This window comes from Passer domesticus, chromosome 8 (assembly GCF_036417665.1).
Source record: "Passer domesticus isolate bPasDom1 chromosome 8, bPasDom1.hap1, whole genome shotgun sequence".
In the NCBI taxonomy this organism is placed as follows: Eukaryota; Metazoa; Chordata; class Aves; order Passeriformes; family Passeridae; genus Passer; species Passer domesticus.
In genome coordinates, this window is record NC_087481.1 from 54,055,173 (window position 1) to 54,072,451 (window position 17,279).

At 44.5% G+C, this 17,279-nt stretch overlaps 1 protein-coding gene across 4 annotated transcripts in view; it reads right to left on the bottom strand.

Annotated features, from left to right (window-relative positions):
• Positions 1-8,098: 8,098 nt before the first annotated feature.
• ATE1 (arginyltransferase 1) overlaps positions 8,099-17,279 on the bottom strand; it is a 73,766-nt gene continuing 64,585 nt past the window's right edge. For all 4 annotated transcript variants that reach the window (XM_064431503.1, XM_064431499.1, XM_064431498.1 and 1 more), the window contains exon 12: positions 8,099-16,020. In XM_064431503.1, the coding sequence (XP_064287573.1) occupies positions 15,842-16,020 (179 nt within the window). In that variant the 3' untranslated portion in view covers positions 8,099-15,841. The remainder of the gene's footprint in view (positions 16,021-17,279) is intronic.

Genomic DNA, 17,279 nt, shown 5'->3' on the forward strand with positions numbered 1-17,279 from the left:
GGTGAGGCTCGTTCCCAAAGCCCTGCTGAGGAGGGAATTGGATGGTGTGCTGGAGCCCTGGTTCTCCTGTCAGCCAGTGTGTATGGCCTGTGAATGTGGACTTCCCTGTCACATCTGTCCCACCTCTGAGGGGTCACAGACACACCAGGATGGCAAAGGCTCTCACTATTGCATCTCATAAAGAAAACAAGTTTGGACTCAGCCACGTGGACTCAGACTGCCAAGGAACTGGAGTTTCCTGAGTAAAAACACTTGTGCAAGCAGTGGAAGCAAGAACTGAGTCTGACTTCACAGCTTACCAGGAGAGAAATAAAGAGGAGAAAAGGAAAGTAAAATTTCTTTCTATCTCGCAAGGGAAAAGAGAAAAGAAGTGAATGATGCACTACTGCCAGGATTAATGAGCTCTAGAGCACCTAATAAAAATGTTCAGGGACTTCTGCAATCTCAAACAGAAAGAGGCTGTAGAGAGACTTCACTCTTTTCACACATCCTACAGAAAAATCAGGAAGAAAAAGAAGGGATGCATACTTGCACTGCAGAGCAAAACATGCTGGGGCTCTGCGTTTAATTTGGAAGAAAAAACAGTTTGCCAGACAGGGGTGGGAGTGTTTGTAGGACACAGGAACAGATTGCCTTCAACAGAAGACACTTTTCAGAGAAACTGTCCCAGGCTGAGAGCAAAGCTGTGCACTGCAGTGGCAGCTGGGTGGCACAGGAGGAGTGAGGGCCAGCAGCTGGGATGGAGGTTTGTGGGATGGACACAGATGGAGCAGGACTATCATGTTCCAGCAGAATTTTCCAGAGTTGGAGAGAAGGTCTGGTGAAGGATTGTCAGAGCCATTTCATAGAATGAACCATAAACTGGTTTGGGTGGGGAGGGACCTTAAATCCCATCCAGTGCCACCCCTGCCATGGCAGGGACACCTTCCCCTGTCCCAGGTGCTCCCAGCCCCAGTGTCCAGCCTGGCCTTGGGCACTGCCAGGGATCCAGGGGCAGCCCCAGCTGCTCTGGGCACCCTGTGCCAGGGCCTGCCCACCCTCACAGCCAGGAATTCCTTCCCAAAATCCCATCTAACCCTCTGGCAGTGGGAAGCCATTCCCGTTGTCCTGTCCCCCCATGCCTTTTCCCAAGTCCCTCTCCATCTCTCTTTAGGCTCTGGAATGTCCTGAGGTGTCCCTGGAGCTTTCTCTTCTCCAGGTGAGCACCCCCAGCTCCCCCAGAGCATCACTTCAGAGCTCCAGCACCAGAACTGAGCAGGGACAAGGAGCCTGGGGGTGACCCACAGTGAGCTCAGTGGCAGCTGCAGCTCCAGGGCAGAGCAAGGGCAGCCACAGACCCGTGCTGGGGGAAGGAAAGGAGGGGGAAGCACCAGCAAGGGGAGACAGGCTGGTCCCAAGTGAAGAAAACACGTGGGATGCAGCCAAAGCAAACAGGAGACAGATCTCCAAGGCTGTGGGAGCAGAGGAGGAAAACAGGGATGTGCTCAGGGAGCCTTTTCCAGCGGCTGGGGGAGCAGGGAGAGGGTGCCATGCACACAGCCAGGGACTGGCCACCTATTCCCATCCTGCACATCTCAGGGAGCATCCAGGCAGCCCAGCAGCTCTTCACCCTGGGCAACAGAACAGTCAAACATGCTGTGGAGCAGGCCAAAACTCATGGAGTGCCACGAGGAGGAGCAGCTGCACCCACAGGCCCAGATGTTGTTGTTATTGTTATTTGATTTACAGCAAGCTCAGAAGCTGAGAGAGGTGACACCATGGTGCAGAGACACCCCTCCAGCCTGAGGGCAGCCAGAGGGTTTGCCTGCTGGCTGGTCCAGCAGGGAAGAAGCAGAAAGTGGATGTGCCACGACTGACAGGAGGACGAGTCTGGGCAGCTTTGAAAAACACAGCCCCAGGAAAAACCTGTTTGTTGGGATGGAGCCTGTTCATGCACCCAGGGTGCTGGCACAGGGGAACCAGCTGGAACATGAGCTGGAGACAAGTACCAACCCAAAAACCAGTCAAGGCTGACCAAAAGATGGCATAAAGAGCAGGAGAGAAAAACCCAGCCCAGCCAGAACAGGAGGAAGGAGTTGGAGGACACAGAGTGAGCTGTAATTCCACAAGGAATGCAGCTACACCACGGGAGCAAGGCCCACTGAGCAAACTGCCCAGCACAGCCTGCTCTCCAGGAGAGAATAAAGAACTAAAAGAAAAAAAGTCACTTTCAATCCACTTCCAGAAAGTCCCATTAAAACTCAGTTAAATCAAGTGCATCTCCTAAAACAAGTGCATCTCCTCCTTGGCTCATAAGTTCTGGGAAAGGAAAACAGCTTTGTCATGTAAAATGGACTGTGTTTACATCTATGTAACTGTGGTATTTTACATACAAAACATCAAGAAAATTACAAGAAGAGAGAAAAACATATTGTCCACACTCTACCAATAGCAGGTGGCCACCTGACATTTCTGGAAATACCTTTAATTGCACCTAATGCATTAAAAAAGGCCTTGAGCTTGTTGTGCTTCGTGGCTGGGCCTCCCCTACAGAGGCATAAAGCTGCCCAGTTTCCAGCTATTCAGCAGAAAAGAGGCACAGCACAGCTAAACTGGCTTGTGCTCATTCCTGCCGACCTCACAGGGAGAATAAATACATTGAACATCAAGAGGAGTCCAGGTATTACTCTAAGCAGGCTCTATATAATTACTAAAAATAGATGCTATGGAAAATCCCTGTGCTTTAAGGCACTGCAGCTTTGGGCCAAATTCCAGAGGCTGTCACAAGTGACAATGTGCACGTTTGTTCAGCAGCAGCACAGCCACATCGAGCTGATTGGGGACACTGTAATGTATGTTTTACTAATGAATTTAGTGCTGGCCGTGCCAGATCAGCCAGTTTATTTGGGCACATTCCTGCAGATTGTGCATCGACTTGGAGCAGAAAGGGAATTCTGCACTTCTGCAGCGCTGTGGAATAAAGGGGATGTGTTCTCCCCGTCAAGGAGCACATTTGGCACGCTGAACAAGGCTCTTGAAGGCTTTGAGGAGAGCCTACTACAGCATGATTGGAGTCTCTTGCGTTTTGGAATAGACTCTTTGGGGGAGAAAATATTTTCTCTGTTGCATTTTCTAGATAATCTTGGGGGTCTGGGGGGGAATGATAGAAAAAATCATTTTTGCTCACAAGAAAATATCTTTGGAGTCCAGTGTTGTGTCTATTAAGGAAGCTGGAAGGAGGTTCTTCTCACTGCCCTCCTCTTCCAGAAGGTGATGGTGTCACTAAGGCTGCACTGGGAGCTCTGTACTGGGGCTCTCCCATCTTCATCCCTTTCCAAACACTTCTCCCTCTCCTGGATGTCTGATGGCTGCAGCTTATTAAGCAAACCAGGGAAGCTCCTGTTGCTCATCTCACCTGTGCTAGAGACAGGAAAATCCAGAAGTTCCTGGGTGAGCAGAGCAGGGATCTGCATTTACAGCTCTGCTGCATTCCCTCTCAGGGCTCTCAGAGCTCAGCCAAGAGAGGAAACACAAGTATTATTAGGATGGGAGAGGAGTCAGCATTTCCAAGTGAAAACTCGTCCTGTAGGCACAGTGTAAGCAGGGGAGAAAATCTCATTTCATACAATTTGTCACTCCCCTTTGATTAAGTCTTAAGTTTTCCACGTTTTTCACCCTCTGTGCTTCTCCATCCCCGTCTCCCCGCGAGCCGCCCAGTCACCCCTTCCACAATTCCCAGATTGTGCTTTCACCAACAATACCCCATCTGAAAGGCTATTATGCAGATCCATGAATACATAATTCAAAATCCAGCTACCACAACAGTCGCCCTTAACTTTTTTTAACCCCATTGTGGGCCGGGTGGCGACGTTCAGCTGCGACAGCCGACGGGGGAAATATGACACACGCAGGTTTTCCCACAGCCTTTCGCCCCTTCCCCAGGCTAATCCCATTGAGAGCACAATCCCATCCCCTGCACAATGCAGGGATCCCCGCAGCTCAGCCTGCCCGTGCCAGGGGGATGCCCTGGGGTTTGGGGGGGCAGGAAGAGCCCCTGAGCAGGGATCCAAGTCTGGCTGCGGACGGCGGAGCCGCTGCGTGAGTTTGGATGGGAGAAACGCTCATTTGTGACTGCAGAAATGTCTGCTGTGAAATGAAACAGCAGAAAAACCCTACTGAGTAAATATCCCCGTGCTCACAGGGGTTTGTTTCTGCCCGCTGCCTTCCTCCTGACTTTTTAGAGAACTCTGAAAAACAAAGCTTTATAATCAGCATGCACACACCTCCCAAGCAAAAGCAGTTCTTGCAGGGGTAGCTGAGTGCATTTTGTATTTTGTAACCCAGGTAGAATGGCCCAGGGTGCCAACTGAAATCTGTTTCTGCACAAATCTGCCCCCCTGTTAACTCACCCAACAACCCAAACACATCCTCAGTATCTGTGGAACAGCCCCTCTCATTTAGCCCCTAAATGACAATTTCTGATTCATGCCAGCCCAGTTTAGTGTTCTCAGTACTTTGCAGGGGTTTCCCAGGCAGCTCCATTCTCTGGAGAGCAAACAGCCCCCCCCAAGGTAATTTTGGCATTTAAATTAAACCACACAGTAGCTGTGAGCCTTTTTTTGCCTATTTCCAGACAACTGTAGTCAAAGCCAGCACAGCTAGTCTGTGCCCTGTAAAGATCCCACACAAGAGAATGGGATAACCAACTCTTCAGCCAGTGGATTAACAGATTGTGAAAAGCCCGTCTCTAAAATTCACCACAAGCATTTCTAATGATCCATGGACTGATTTTTATTAAGTTTCCCACAAAGGTGAATTAGTGTCTTTCACTATGGCAACAGCAATAAAGGGATGTAGAATGAATCCAAAAGGTCCTGGCTGCTGGGGAAATTGGTTGACATTCTGCAAGCCTATTCAAGCAGGAAAGGGTTTCACTACTTGCTCTTCCCCCAGGTTGGTGGCTCCCATCACGTGTTCCCCCTCAGCCCAGGGATGGGACAGGAAAAGTCCATCTTAGAATCTCAATCACAGAACTGCAGAGTAATTGAGGTGGGAAGGGAGGACTTTCAGAGGTCAGCAGCTCCAGCTCCCTGTTATCCAAATATTTCCACTCATCCATGTTTCTCATTCATAAAGATTCTCTTGCAATTTGTCCTCAAGCTTCACCTTATCTGTCATTTTCTTGATAGAGCAACTCCTTGCTGGGCTTTACCCCACCCTGCAGCACCACAGTGGTTCTCTGCACTTACAGTCCCTTCAGGGAATCACAGAATCATTAAGGCTGGAAAAGCTCTCTAAGATCAGCAAGTCCATCCATCAACCCAGCACTGCTAAGGCCACCCCAAACCCAAGTCCCCAGGTGCTGCATCCACGTGGCTTTTAAATCCCTCCAGGAATGGGGGCTCCACCATCACCCTGGGCAGCTGTGCCAGGGCTGGACAAACCTTTCTGTGAAGAGATTTTTCCTAATTCCGGTTGAAACCTCCCCAGCACAGCCTGGGGCCGTTCCCTCTGCTCCTGTCCCTGTTCCTGGAGCACAGCCTGACCCCCCGGCTGTGCCCTCCTGGCAGGAGCTGTGCAGAGCCACAAGGGCCCCTGAGCCTCCTTTGCTCCAGGCTCAGCCCCTTCCCAGCTCCCTCAGGAATTCTCCAGCCCCTTCTCCAGCTCCATTCCCTTCTCTGGACATGCTCCAGCCCTTCCATGTCCTTGCCTAAGGATGTCAGAGTTCCTGGTGGGGCTGATTCAATATCACCCCCCTGTTTTTTCAGGAGGAGGAATGGTGCATCCAAGGGATTAAGTGGCTCTGCCCATACCTTGGCCTGAACACAGCACAATGGGGCATCTCACCAGCTCTGAGCAGCCCTCACTGCCCAAGGGGAACCCAAGCTGCTTCGTCAGAGCACACAGCAGCAGCCAGGAGGGACCAAAGCAGGGAGAAGGAACTGCGAGGAGTGCTTGAGGTCACAGCCTGAGAGCCCTAATCAATAAAAATAAATGGTAATCTTCCCCCAAGGAAATGTTCTGTACCTTTCAATCTTGTTTTGTCTGGAGTTGATCTGAGCAGAGGGGAAAGGCATTGACTCCTGTTACTTTTATTTACTGAAATGCTCTGTGTACTGATGTCTTAGCCCCAGCTTCATCTTACCTTCCTTGAAATTCCTCCAGTTTGAGAAATGATTTGTGAAGTGGGCTGGCATCACTTCTTCCTTCTACAGCACTATCCATAGAATGTGCTCTTAAAGCACAGATCCCCCCAACAGGGGGAAGAAAACCTTTCAGGATAGCAGCTGCACACTGCATATGTGCAGTGTTTATGGAAAGAGTAAACATGAAAAACAGACACATTTGGTTTTCATTCACTTTGACTGACCCAAGGAGTCCTCCCCAGAGATAATATTCAGGTCAGCACATAAATTTTCAAGTAAGTGTGCATGATTTTCACTGCATGTTCAAAAAGCCAAGGAAGATGTGTGGGGAAGGATTTCTGAGTGAAGACACTGACACAAAGCTGGTTTTATTTGTGGGCTAACTCACCAGCAGCAGCACTGGCCACGGCACAGCTCAGCCCGTGTGAAACCCGCTCCTGTGGGCAGAAATACCTCGTGTCACCAGAGGCAAGAGCCAGAGGCTCAGGCACAGCACTTGGAATAATCTACCCTGCAAAGAGCCTCACTGCAGCCAGCAGATGAAATCACGGGCTCAGATATCATTCAACGCCGCTATCGCAACTCCAGCCGCGATTGCAGCTTCTGGGAAAGCATTCCCACTTCTCCCACCCAGCCAATTGCTAGGCCAGTTGAAGGCACTTTGTCACAGAAGAGCAAATTTTATATTAGCTTTATTTTATATTAGTCCTCTGTAGCAACAAAAATCTGGAAGCAGGTGCCAGAACACGGTCCTTTCGATTATAACCAAAATGTTGTGATGTTTTATGTCCTCTGCTGCAAGGCTGGAGCACACTGTGGTGCCCTGGCTCTCCTGGAGTCCACCTCATCAAAACATCCCTTGTGGGCTTTGCCTTAAGCATCTGTTTATGTGCTCTGCTGAGCCCAAGCCCTGCAAGGCAACCCCTCCTTTTGTTGATAATGGTGGCAGTTTCAGTGCTTTTTAAATAAATGCTTAAGTGGCCCCCAATTCAAATATCTTACACTGCTTTGAAATTTGAAAATCCCGAATTCACTTCTAACAGAGATGTAGCTGGAAGCACAGGAGGACAGCCCTGATGGCCACCAATTTATCTTAACTCTCCAAATTCAAGCCAACTGCTCTCAGTATTATTCCACTGAGGAGGTGATATTGATGAAACTCAGCCAAATATGAGGGAAAAATCCCTTTTTTCAATTAGAATTTTTTTTAACATCCCCAAAACAGAGTTCCACCATGCGACAACATCTTGAATTAATTGAGCTACGGGCAATCCTCGTTCTTTTTTGTGTACTATGAAATGTAGAAAACACAGATGCTGCCTGTTTAAACTGTCAAACAAGTTTCCTGATGGTAGCTCTTGTGTCTGCTACAGACTTGTTGGTTTAAGAAATGTTGTGAATGCAAAGTCAGAACATGTGTGCAAAATATTCCAAGCTACAAACATCGGAATCATCAGAAACTTGGTGAAGGTTTGTACCAACTCTAACAGCTTCAGATTTTACCATTTTCTGTTTCAAACACTACTATGTTTAACTGTGAAAAACCCCCTCACCCAAAACTTGCACAGAACTGCAGGCAGCCAAGTAAATAGTTGGCCCATAAAAAGCCTTCCATTTTTCTTAGTTCAGTTCAACAACAAAAACAATACTGCAGGTAATTTATGGCCCTCCTTACCTCCACAATCCTTGAAAAACAGGAGGATTAACTCGCTGAGAGCATTGTGAAATCTCACATAATGTATCTAAAGGCCAGATACCATCTTTCCACACACATTTCCATAGGTAGAATTGTTGAGCAGCGTGCCAAGCATGAGATCCTGAAGGACCTGACACACCAAAGGGAGCAGGGCAGGTGAGCAGCAGGAAAAGGGACAAAGCCATGGTGAAAACTCCCAGAAAACGGTGAAATCACAAGAGTTGTGGTTATTTTACCGAGCCTGTGATGTCAGAGGTAACACAATTAAGACAAACCATTGAGTTTATAAATTCATGTTCCACCCTAACTTCAACATTTTTTTGGAGGACAAGTGTTTACAGCTTGGCTATAGTACGTGGCTGTGTCTCAATCCAGAGGATTTTTATTTCCAGTAAAAACAAGATGTATAGACAATTATTAGCTGTATTTTTAGTACCACCAGAAGGTTCAGGAGATTGTAAACCTGATTTTACTTACTATAAAATACAATAATGAACATTGGTACAGAGAGGTTTGGGAAGAGTCCCAGATGTTGGCTGGAAGAGGAACTGGGGAGCCGCTTTCTTCTTATGTCAGAGTCAGACTTATTAAATATCCAACTGTTAATGTCAGAATTGAACTTTTTATTAAATACCCAGCTATTTCTACACATCACCAGTGACTTCAATGAGGATGGACTGCTGGCTTTTAAAGCCACAATTTCACTTTCGCTTGATGCAGAGTAATAAAAAAATGAAAATGCTGAGTGGAGCCCATTCACAAGGAGCCTGGTGAAGGCCAGATATGGGTGGATTTGACTTCCCTGACCTCACTCTTAAGAAAAGTGGAGCCATCCTAAAGGCCTCAACAAATACAGAAGGGGAGGAAACCACCCCCACGCAGCAGCCTGGATTTTAATCTCTTACCTGGCACAGAGTGACACTCAGGGAGAGGGGTTCAGTGGTGTTGGGAGACTTCAAACACTTTCAGAACCAGCAAATTACAAAGTGAGGTGCCCGTGGGGAGAGTCATGACATTGAGAAGCTGCAGCTCCGAGGCGTTTTTGGATCAATGTACAGAGTGCTGCTCCTGGGGCTTAATGAAACAATTACAGCCCTCCTGCTGATTGCCTTTGTTTTGTCCCACAATCAATAGATTGCCCACTGTAAATGTCAGCATGTTCCTGCTCTGCCAGGTCACTCTGCAAGGCACTGCACAGCACTTGGCTAAACGTGCTCCTGAGCTCCTGTCACTGATAAATGTCTCCCTTCCTACGAGGTCTAAAGAACTGGAAGATGCTCCTATGTGCAGAAGAAAAACTGAGGGCACAACCACAAAAAGGAAGCACAAAGGGAATGTGGATGGAGAAGCAGCTGTCTACAAGCATCAGAATCTTCAGGCATACAAAGTGCATTCCTCTCTGCATATGGGAGGTGTATTTTGACAACTTCACTCCTTTGGACTGACTGGGTTTTTTTAGGAGTTCCATCTTTCCAAGAATGTCCATTTTTAATTTTAGCAAATCTCATTTTTCTATTCAATTGTTCTTCTTTTCCTCCACAGTGTAAACACTAACTATTTTTATTTTGCAATACAAGGCAATAAAAGAAAAAGATAGACTTAATGTATTAAAGTCTGACCAAAAGAAGATGCATCCTACTGCTCTGGGTTCCCGGAATATCTCCATCCCATTAAACTGGATGAACACAGGATGAAAACTTCCTGAACACAGGAGGTTTGAGGGGATCACCTGGGTTGATTTGAGGCGAGGGGTGTCAGGAATGATCCAAGGCCAGGCTGGATGGGGCTCTGAGCAGCCTGGTCTCATGGCAGATGTCCCTGCCCAGGAAAAGCAGTTTTTCACTCCCTTTACCACAGCCAGCTCAGGAAGGAGAATGTTCAGCACATCTGGGATTTTATGGACTGCAAGAATTTCAGGGATGAGGACAATCTCAGTTTGAGGACACACAGAGCAGCTGCTGCAGCCAGGCCTCCTCCAGGTTTCTGGGCACTACAATAACGTATTTATATGAAAAATAATAATTAATTTAAAAGTGGGAACCTTGCTTTTTCACCTCGAGTAACAGAGACAAATATAGTCACAAAACAAATGGGTTGCAGTGCCCTTGGCAATGAGGTGTTGCAGTCTCCTGACCTCTGATTTCACTACTAGAAACCTTATTTTGACATCTTTTAACTCCCTGCAGAGGTGAGAAGGAAATCCTGGTATCTAAATAAGGTTAAGAATGAAAGAGGAATATGGAGAGAGCAGAAAAATAATGCACATGAGACATTGTGAATGTCCAGCTGCACATGGTTGAGTGGAGCATGGAAAGGAGCAGCACCAAAAGCATTTGGGGACAGGTAAATCTGCAAGCTGACCCCTCTGTAATTGTCCTATGTGTCTTGATTTCAGGAATTTACTGGTAGTATAACATATCTAGTAAATTCGGTGTTATAAAATTGAGATTATTTGTCTTGAAACAGCTTTTAATCCTGATTTTTAACAAATTTGTGCTTCACTCAACTAAAACACCACTGAACTTTGACAACCCCATTTTTTTTCCTGACAGACCCCAATTAAAAGAAGAGTAAAAAATTAAACTCAGAGTGAGATGTTAATGGAAGAGACTCAGAAAATTTGGACTCAGACAAGAAATAACTTTAATGCTGCAATGACCTGCACAGGCTGGAAATGCCATCTGGTGGTTGCAGGTTCAGAGCAGTTAAGGAGAGAAAAATTCTGTTTGCTGGGACAGTGAGAGTTGGATCTCCACCATATTTTACCGAAGTGTGATAAATAAAGAAGGATCTGTGTTAAACAGAAAAATCAGAATAGTGATCATAATTTTGAAAAATTTTAACATTTATTTGCCAATGTAAAAACTGAAATAATTATTGCTTCGATTACTGGAGCAGCTGGCACTAGGGCAAGCACTAAAAATGTGGATCAGTGGGACAATATTTAAGAAAGCTCAATAAATTATCTTAAAACCACAAATTTTGGAAAGGTAATTGGGGTTTGTTAGTTTAAAGAACAGCAGGTTGAGTTGGCAACAGTCCCCAGGAAGGTCTGGTGGTGCTGCAAAGAGGAACCTCAGAGGTGGCCCTGCACAGGCAGCGCCAACCAAAGCAGTCACTGCACCCTAAAGGATGAAAATCAGATAGAGGATATTAAAACTTTCAGTATTTCAGTATTTGCTGCACAGAATCAGTCCCAGGAGCTCTGTTAGAGATGAATGCACACAGTGAGGGATCCTCTCGGGGTGGTGGATGTGTCCTTGCTCTGCCCCAGCCTGGAGGAGACAGGGGAGAAGCAACAAACATTTCTTCAAATTCCCATCCAGCCTCCATTTCCCTGCTCCTGTGCAGACATGGAGTGAGAATTCCAACAGAATTCATGTGATTTCAGCCCTTAACTCAAGCTTGCTGCCACAAATGCAGTGCACTGTCCTTCACTCATTCTCCTGTTCCACAATGCCCCATTGATTCCTCCTGGACAATGACAATCAGATGTCACAGACAAAGGGAAATGAATGAAATCTGACACATTTATTTAAGCCTGCAGCGGACTAAATTATAAATAAATCCTGCTTTTTCTGCAGCACAAAGGTTGCAGACTGACTGTCCCTGTGGACTCTGCTCTCTCCTCACTGCTTAACAGACTTTCCAACACTTTCTTTTGTCCTGATAGCAATCTCTCAGCAGGACTTTTGGCAGACACATGTATTATGTGTCAAAACTGAAGTGGAAATAACTGATGGGAAGTACAAAAATCTGATGGGAATAGTTGTAATAAGGAAATGAATAAACATCAAAACAGTAAAACACAACCAGAAAGAATACAGCCAGAAAGCTTCTGAGCTGCTACTTGTCTGAGATCAGCAGTAAGGGCATTTTCAAAGATTGTCCTGTATTAATATAAAGAGCATTAATATATGCTGAACTCAGGCTTACATGTTAATTTAATTAATTTTCATTCTTATTTTAATGCTGTTAGAAAACAAAGCTCTCACGAGATGAGCTTTAAATGCACTATAAAATGCATATAGTAGATTAATTTCCAAAACACTTTTATTTAGAAACCCACTGGCCACAATTAGCTACATTTAGGATGAGTTACTATTGTACATCTGCTCCTAACATCCATCACATTGACTAACTTAAAAAAACCCAAATCATTTGGAAAATGCAGAAGTAATTCAGCATTTTATACTCAGTGTGACTGAAGGTGCAGCTCTATAAATATACTGGCAGAAGATGTGGCTACAATGCTTTGGGAAATGTTGGTGGTTCCCTGAAAAGTGATGATTTCTGCCCTGAAAATTGCCTCCACCCTTCCAAGTGCAGAGACATTAAGGCTTGAGTGGAGAGTCTGATCAGGACAGCACATAATCATGTCTGGAGGATTATCTGGGACAGCCAGGATGAGCAGGAATTCAGAAACGTGTGGCTGACCAGGCTGGAGCTTCAGAGTGATCCCCTGGCAAAGAAATTCACAGAATCTCAAAAAGATTGAGGGATGGGGACTCCACAGGAGCGATGGAACAGAAAAAGTCCCACCAACATTTCAAGCCGTGCTGGTGCTGGGCTGTGAGAAAAGTCTCCTCCAGGAATCCAGAATTAGCTGGAATTCTGCCTCATTCAGTCACAAAAATGATGCAATGTTTAGATTATCTTTATGCACACAACCCCAATTTCTGTGTTGCTGGTTTGGCTCCTTAATTCAGACAAGTTTTTGTTAAACCAAGCTGAACTCAAATAAATAGCTAGTCCTGTCTAGTCTCCATTTGCAAAAAAAATCTCTTTATTTTATTTTATTCTACTCAGAAAAGAAGTATCAATTATATTTCATGCAATCTCTTCATTAATCTGGCTGGCTGGAACTAAAACTTCATTCCAAAACAGGTCATGTATTTTGGACATGATTTTAAACTTGCAAGTTCTCTCTTCTAAAGGCTGCTACCCTTTGATGGATTCTTTGATTTTGCTGTTCACTGGACACTTGGTTGATCTCCAGAATAATGAAATTCCTACAAACTAATGCAGAAATCACATTCAGAGCTATTATTTCTTATAATAATTCACAGAGACTGGAAATAACTTTATTTTCTACACTTGCAAGTCAAACAGGCCTGCTAAATAGCAATTACAAACTCAACATGCAGGTTCTTGAATTTACTGACACGCGTTGATGCTGGACATGTGTAAGCTTCCCATTTCTTTCCAACCAAAACAAAAAATTGGCGTTTTTTAGCACTGGTCACAACTCTGCATTTTCTTACCACCATTTTATGCTCATTTATCAACAGATGACAGAACAAGGCAACCTTACATTAGAGATGGACTCTCACAAACCAGCTACACACAAAAAAAACTTTTATAAAATGGTTTGTGCTAAGTTAAATATCTCTAAATTCAGTAATTGTCAATTACAATATATTAAATAATATTGTAATAATGGTGAATTTTCAGCTCCACTGAAGTCACAGGAAAAATTTACAGAACTTCATCCTCAGCCTCTGTCTCCCTTCCAAAAACAGGGATAGAGACATCAGTCCTCAAAAGTACTGCCCCATTTTCCTTCTAAAATAACACCAAAGTGAGTCAGAGCTCAGCAAACCACAGGAGATGAACTCAGTTTGGAGTTAATCTCAGTGTTGCCTGGTTTTGCTTTTTAATATAAATCCATATTTGAGTTGAGCAGGAGCCAGGAGCCCAGCCAGCCATGGTGCTGCAGTCCCAGGGGAGGGCAGAAAGTGAAAGCACCATTTCAGACTCACAGGAAATGGTCATTTACCCCCAGTAAACGTCCTTAAGGACAACCTCAAGCTGTGCTCGGTTTTTAGGTTTGTACTTCTCTCCCTTTCCTTTAACTGCAGTCCTTAGAAGCTCCCCAAGAGAAACAGAGCATCAGATAAAAGTCTAATCCAAGGCATATCAGCAACAAATACGGGCACAAAGAGAGGGAGCTCTCCAGGAGCTCTCAGTGGGGACATTAAGTCTGCTCCCTTGAAACTGAACAGAAACTTCAACTTCTCCAGGAGCTCAGCGAGGCCGTCATTAAATGGCTTTGATAACCTTTAAGATTTTGCAATTCATAGTGAAATTCCTCAGTGCCTCTTAACTGATTTTGTATCACATAAAAAGGTTTTCTCATTTATTTTGGTTGCAAGCCATATGGGCATCACCACTTTTCAGCACACTGTGTAGGCAGAAAACATTATGCTGTTTGACAGAGTGGTAACAGTATTTTCTCCACAGAAAGGAATTCTTCATAAAAACCTTCATGAGGATTATTTAGTGGTTCTCCCCATGGCAGGAGGCTGAGGTAAGGCATGGACAAAGCAGAAGGTACAGTGCAAAGAAACCTCAGCACCAGGCCACAGATAAACACACACCAGATAGGATGCTGACGTGAATGACCACTCCTGCTGCAGACTGGGAGCAGATCAATACTGCACAGCCCAATTAATGAAACATAAAATGACTTTTTAAAGTTGCTATTGAAGCTGTACTATCAATAATATTGCAATATAGACTAATTTCATATCAAACAGATATGAAAAACAAAGTTAAACCTGCATTGCACTTGATTCCCCAAGTTCTTATGTCTGCTCCACATAGAAATTAATGATTAATGACAGTGGCCAAGTGTTTAAAATTAAATCAATGAATCCACGAATGACAGGAGATGCAACCCTCAGAGGGTAAAAATGAATTTGTTTCCTTTCTGGGGGAAAACCACGCCACATAACCTTGAATAAGCATCTTTGTTCAAAGGCTAACAGGAAACTCTGAGCTGATTCAAGGTAAATACCAGCCCCTGTTATCCAAGAAGATAAGAAGCACAAATGCATTGGTAATGTTACAATGTTGTAATACATTACTGAATTATACAACAGTGTTATTTCCCCAAATTCCTACAACTTATATGACTTAATGGGGACACAGACAACGCTCATATATGAGATAATAAAGTGCTTTCATAAAGGATCACAACTTCCTGTGTTTCCAACAGAAGTATTTACTAAAATGTTATTAAAGATGTTAACCCATGAGCTGCTGCACCAGAAACAAAACAGTCAGTAAAAAAGCTGGAATATGGTATTTAAGTCTTCCTGTACAATTCTGCAGAAAAAAAAAAAGCACCTGCAACAAAACCCAGCAGTGGTACCTTATGTCTTTTTTTTTTTGTTAGCATAGTTCTGAAATGTGCACTGAGAGCTGCAGGATAAACCTCCCGGGCTCTATTTCACATTAGCCATGTGCATTGAAATACCCACTCTTGCTAGACAAAGGATAAGGCTTATACCAAAAACCACTGTGCCACTTGGCTGCATATCTTTGGTATATTTATAGTGCAACTGTTCTGCTTCTTCTCTGAAGGGAAAAGCTTTCCAAAGCACTGCATCCCCTGCCACTGAGAACCTACCACGAACTCCTACACTCACTGGGACCTCTGACACTGACTTACTGCTTTAAACAAATGAAGAATGTGCAGTGAAAATAATTCCTTCCTGTTTTTTAAACATACTGCTGAAATAAAATGGTACCATGCTGGAAAGTAATAGCACGTTTCAGTCCTCTTGCAAGATTTTAGGAGCATACAAATGCGAGCACAAATTTCACAGCAATTTTTAACAACAGATATCCAAGGTGCTATTTGAAAACATCTGTAACTTAATGATTCTTAATCTAGATTTAGTCAACCTTCATTTCTACAAAAAAAAAAAAAATCAACACCTGTTTTTCATTTTGCTTAGATACTTAGAATTATTCATAATGCATAGAAAGGCTAGAACTACTTAATTAAAATACACTGCAAGCGTGTTTTTCTAAACTTATATTGCTAAAGCCTTGCTGTACTGTAAGATTTATTGGAGTTGGCCTTTACAGTACCATGTATTGACACAAGCCTGGCTATATACCTGTGTTTCAGCCTGTCTGAGTGGGCACACCAGCACACGACTACGGTACAGATCACCCCGTGGCAGTGCAATGAAATGTTGGAACCATTGAAATGTCATCTCGTGGGCTTTCAGCTCCTGAACAGCAGCATTCTCTCTGAACAGGTCTGTCCCACCAGGCTTGCATATTGCTGGACACTGGCCTCGTCACTGGGCCCCTTCCTCCTCTTCTTGTACACGCTGTAAGGCATCACGGTTCTCTTGTGGAGCACTCTCACCCTGCCCAGCTCCTTCAGGCGACCTTCATCGACTGCAGAGGCAACCAGAGAACACAGAAAAGTCATTTACAGTGTCCACAGCACCTTAATTTATGCCCCTAGCTTCAATGTGCATAATGAGAACTGCATGAAGTAAGAAAAGTCATCTGCAGATGGAAGCTGAGCTGTGCTGCAGAGCGTTCCTGGATCGTGGCTGGCACCAAACCCAGGCTGCAAAGGAACTGTGTCTGCAGTGTGTGGAGAGGTAAGCCCTGCATCACCCGTTTCTAATGATGGACGGCATTTCTGAGAACACCTCTACTGCTGTATTTAAAAATTGACATTCATTTAGAGCTCCTGGAGCCAGAAGTCAAACTCTATCTGGGGAAAACTCAAACAGAACTGACCAGGGAGACTTGTCATTACAGAGCCCCTTGCAAAACCCACCACACCAGCTGGGACAAGGGTACCAAAACCAGCAAGAAGCCTCAGGTTGCTTCCTTAGGTAAGCATCAGGCAATAAAACACCTTCCCAGGTGAAACTCCCTGGCCCTCCAGCCCCAGTCTGCTTTTCCCTCAGTTATTTGGTTGTTTCATTCTAGGGGTTACATGTCCTTACTTAAGTCTGATCCCTGAGCTCTGCAGATCAACAGGGTGAGCAGCGCAAGCACTCCCTGGGTGGGTACAACATACAACACAATTCCTCTTCAAAGATACACACACCACAATTAAATCTTATTTCCTTCACATACAGACCCCTTGTGGCTTAATTTATCCAGAATCATACACATAAGAGTGTGGCTGACCAAGTTAAAACTTCCTTATTTTTATGAATCCCACTGATGCTCCTACTGCTCAACAATAATGTTATATAGCTGCTGTGTGTCAGAAAAATTTGCACTACAGAGCTAGGAAACTCTTTAAAGAAACTCAGAGAACTGCCACACATCTGAGGCCACTGCTGGATAAATTAGTAAAATTATTACGAAATAGTGGAAAAGAAATACTGGACTTTTTGGAACTTTAGGTTCAAAAAGTCAACCAAGAAGAGTCAACCTAGAATCTGAAACATGAGTTTGAGAATAGAACCATATAAATTCCAGTAATAATAGAGATGCTTACTGGAATGTCAGTATTTTGGGACATGAACTACGCAAAGTCTTCCTTTTGGACCTTGTTTCTGCTTTTAATTAATGCTCCTTCATGTTTTAAAGGAAACTCTCTTCTGTGCAAGACATTCTGAAGAACCTACTCCTGTTCATCCACAGAAATGGTCTACAAATTTTTTTCCTGCAGATTGCCTGAATTTAGT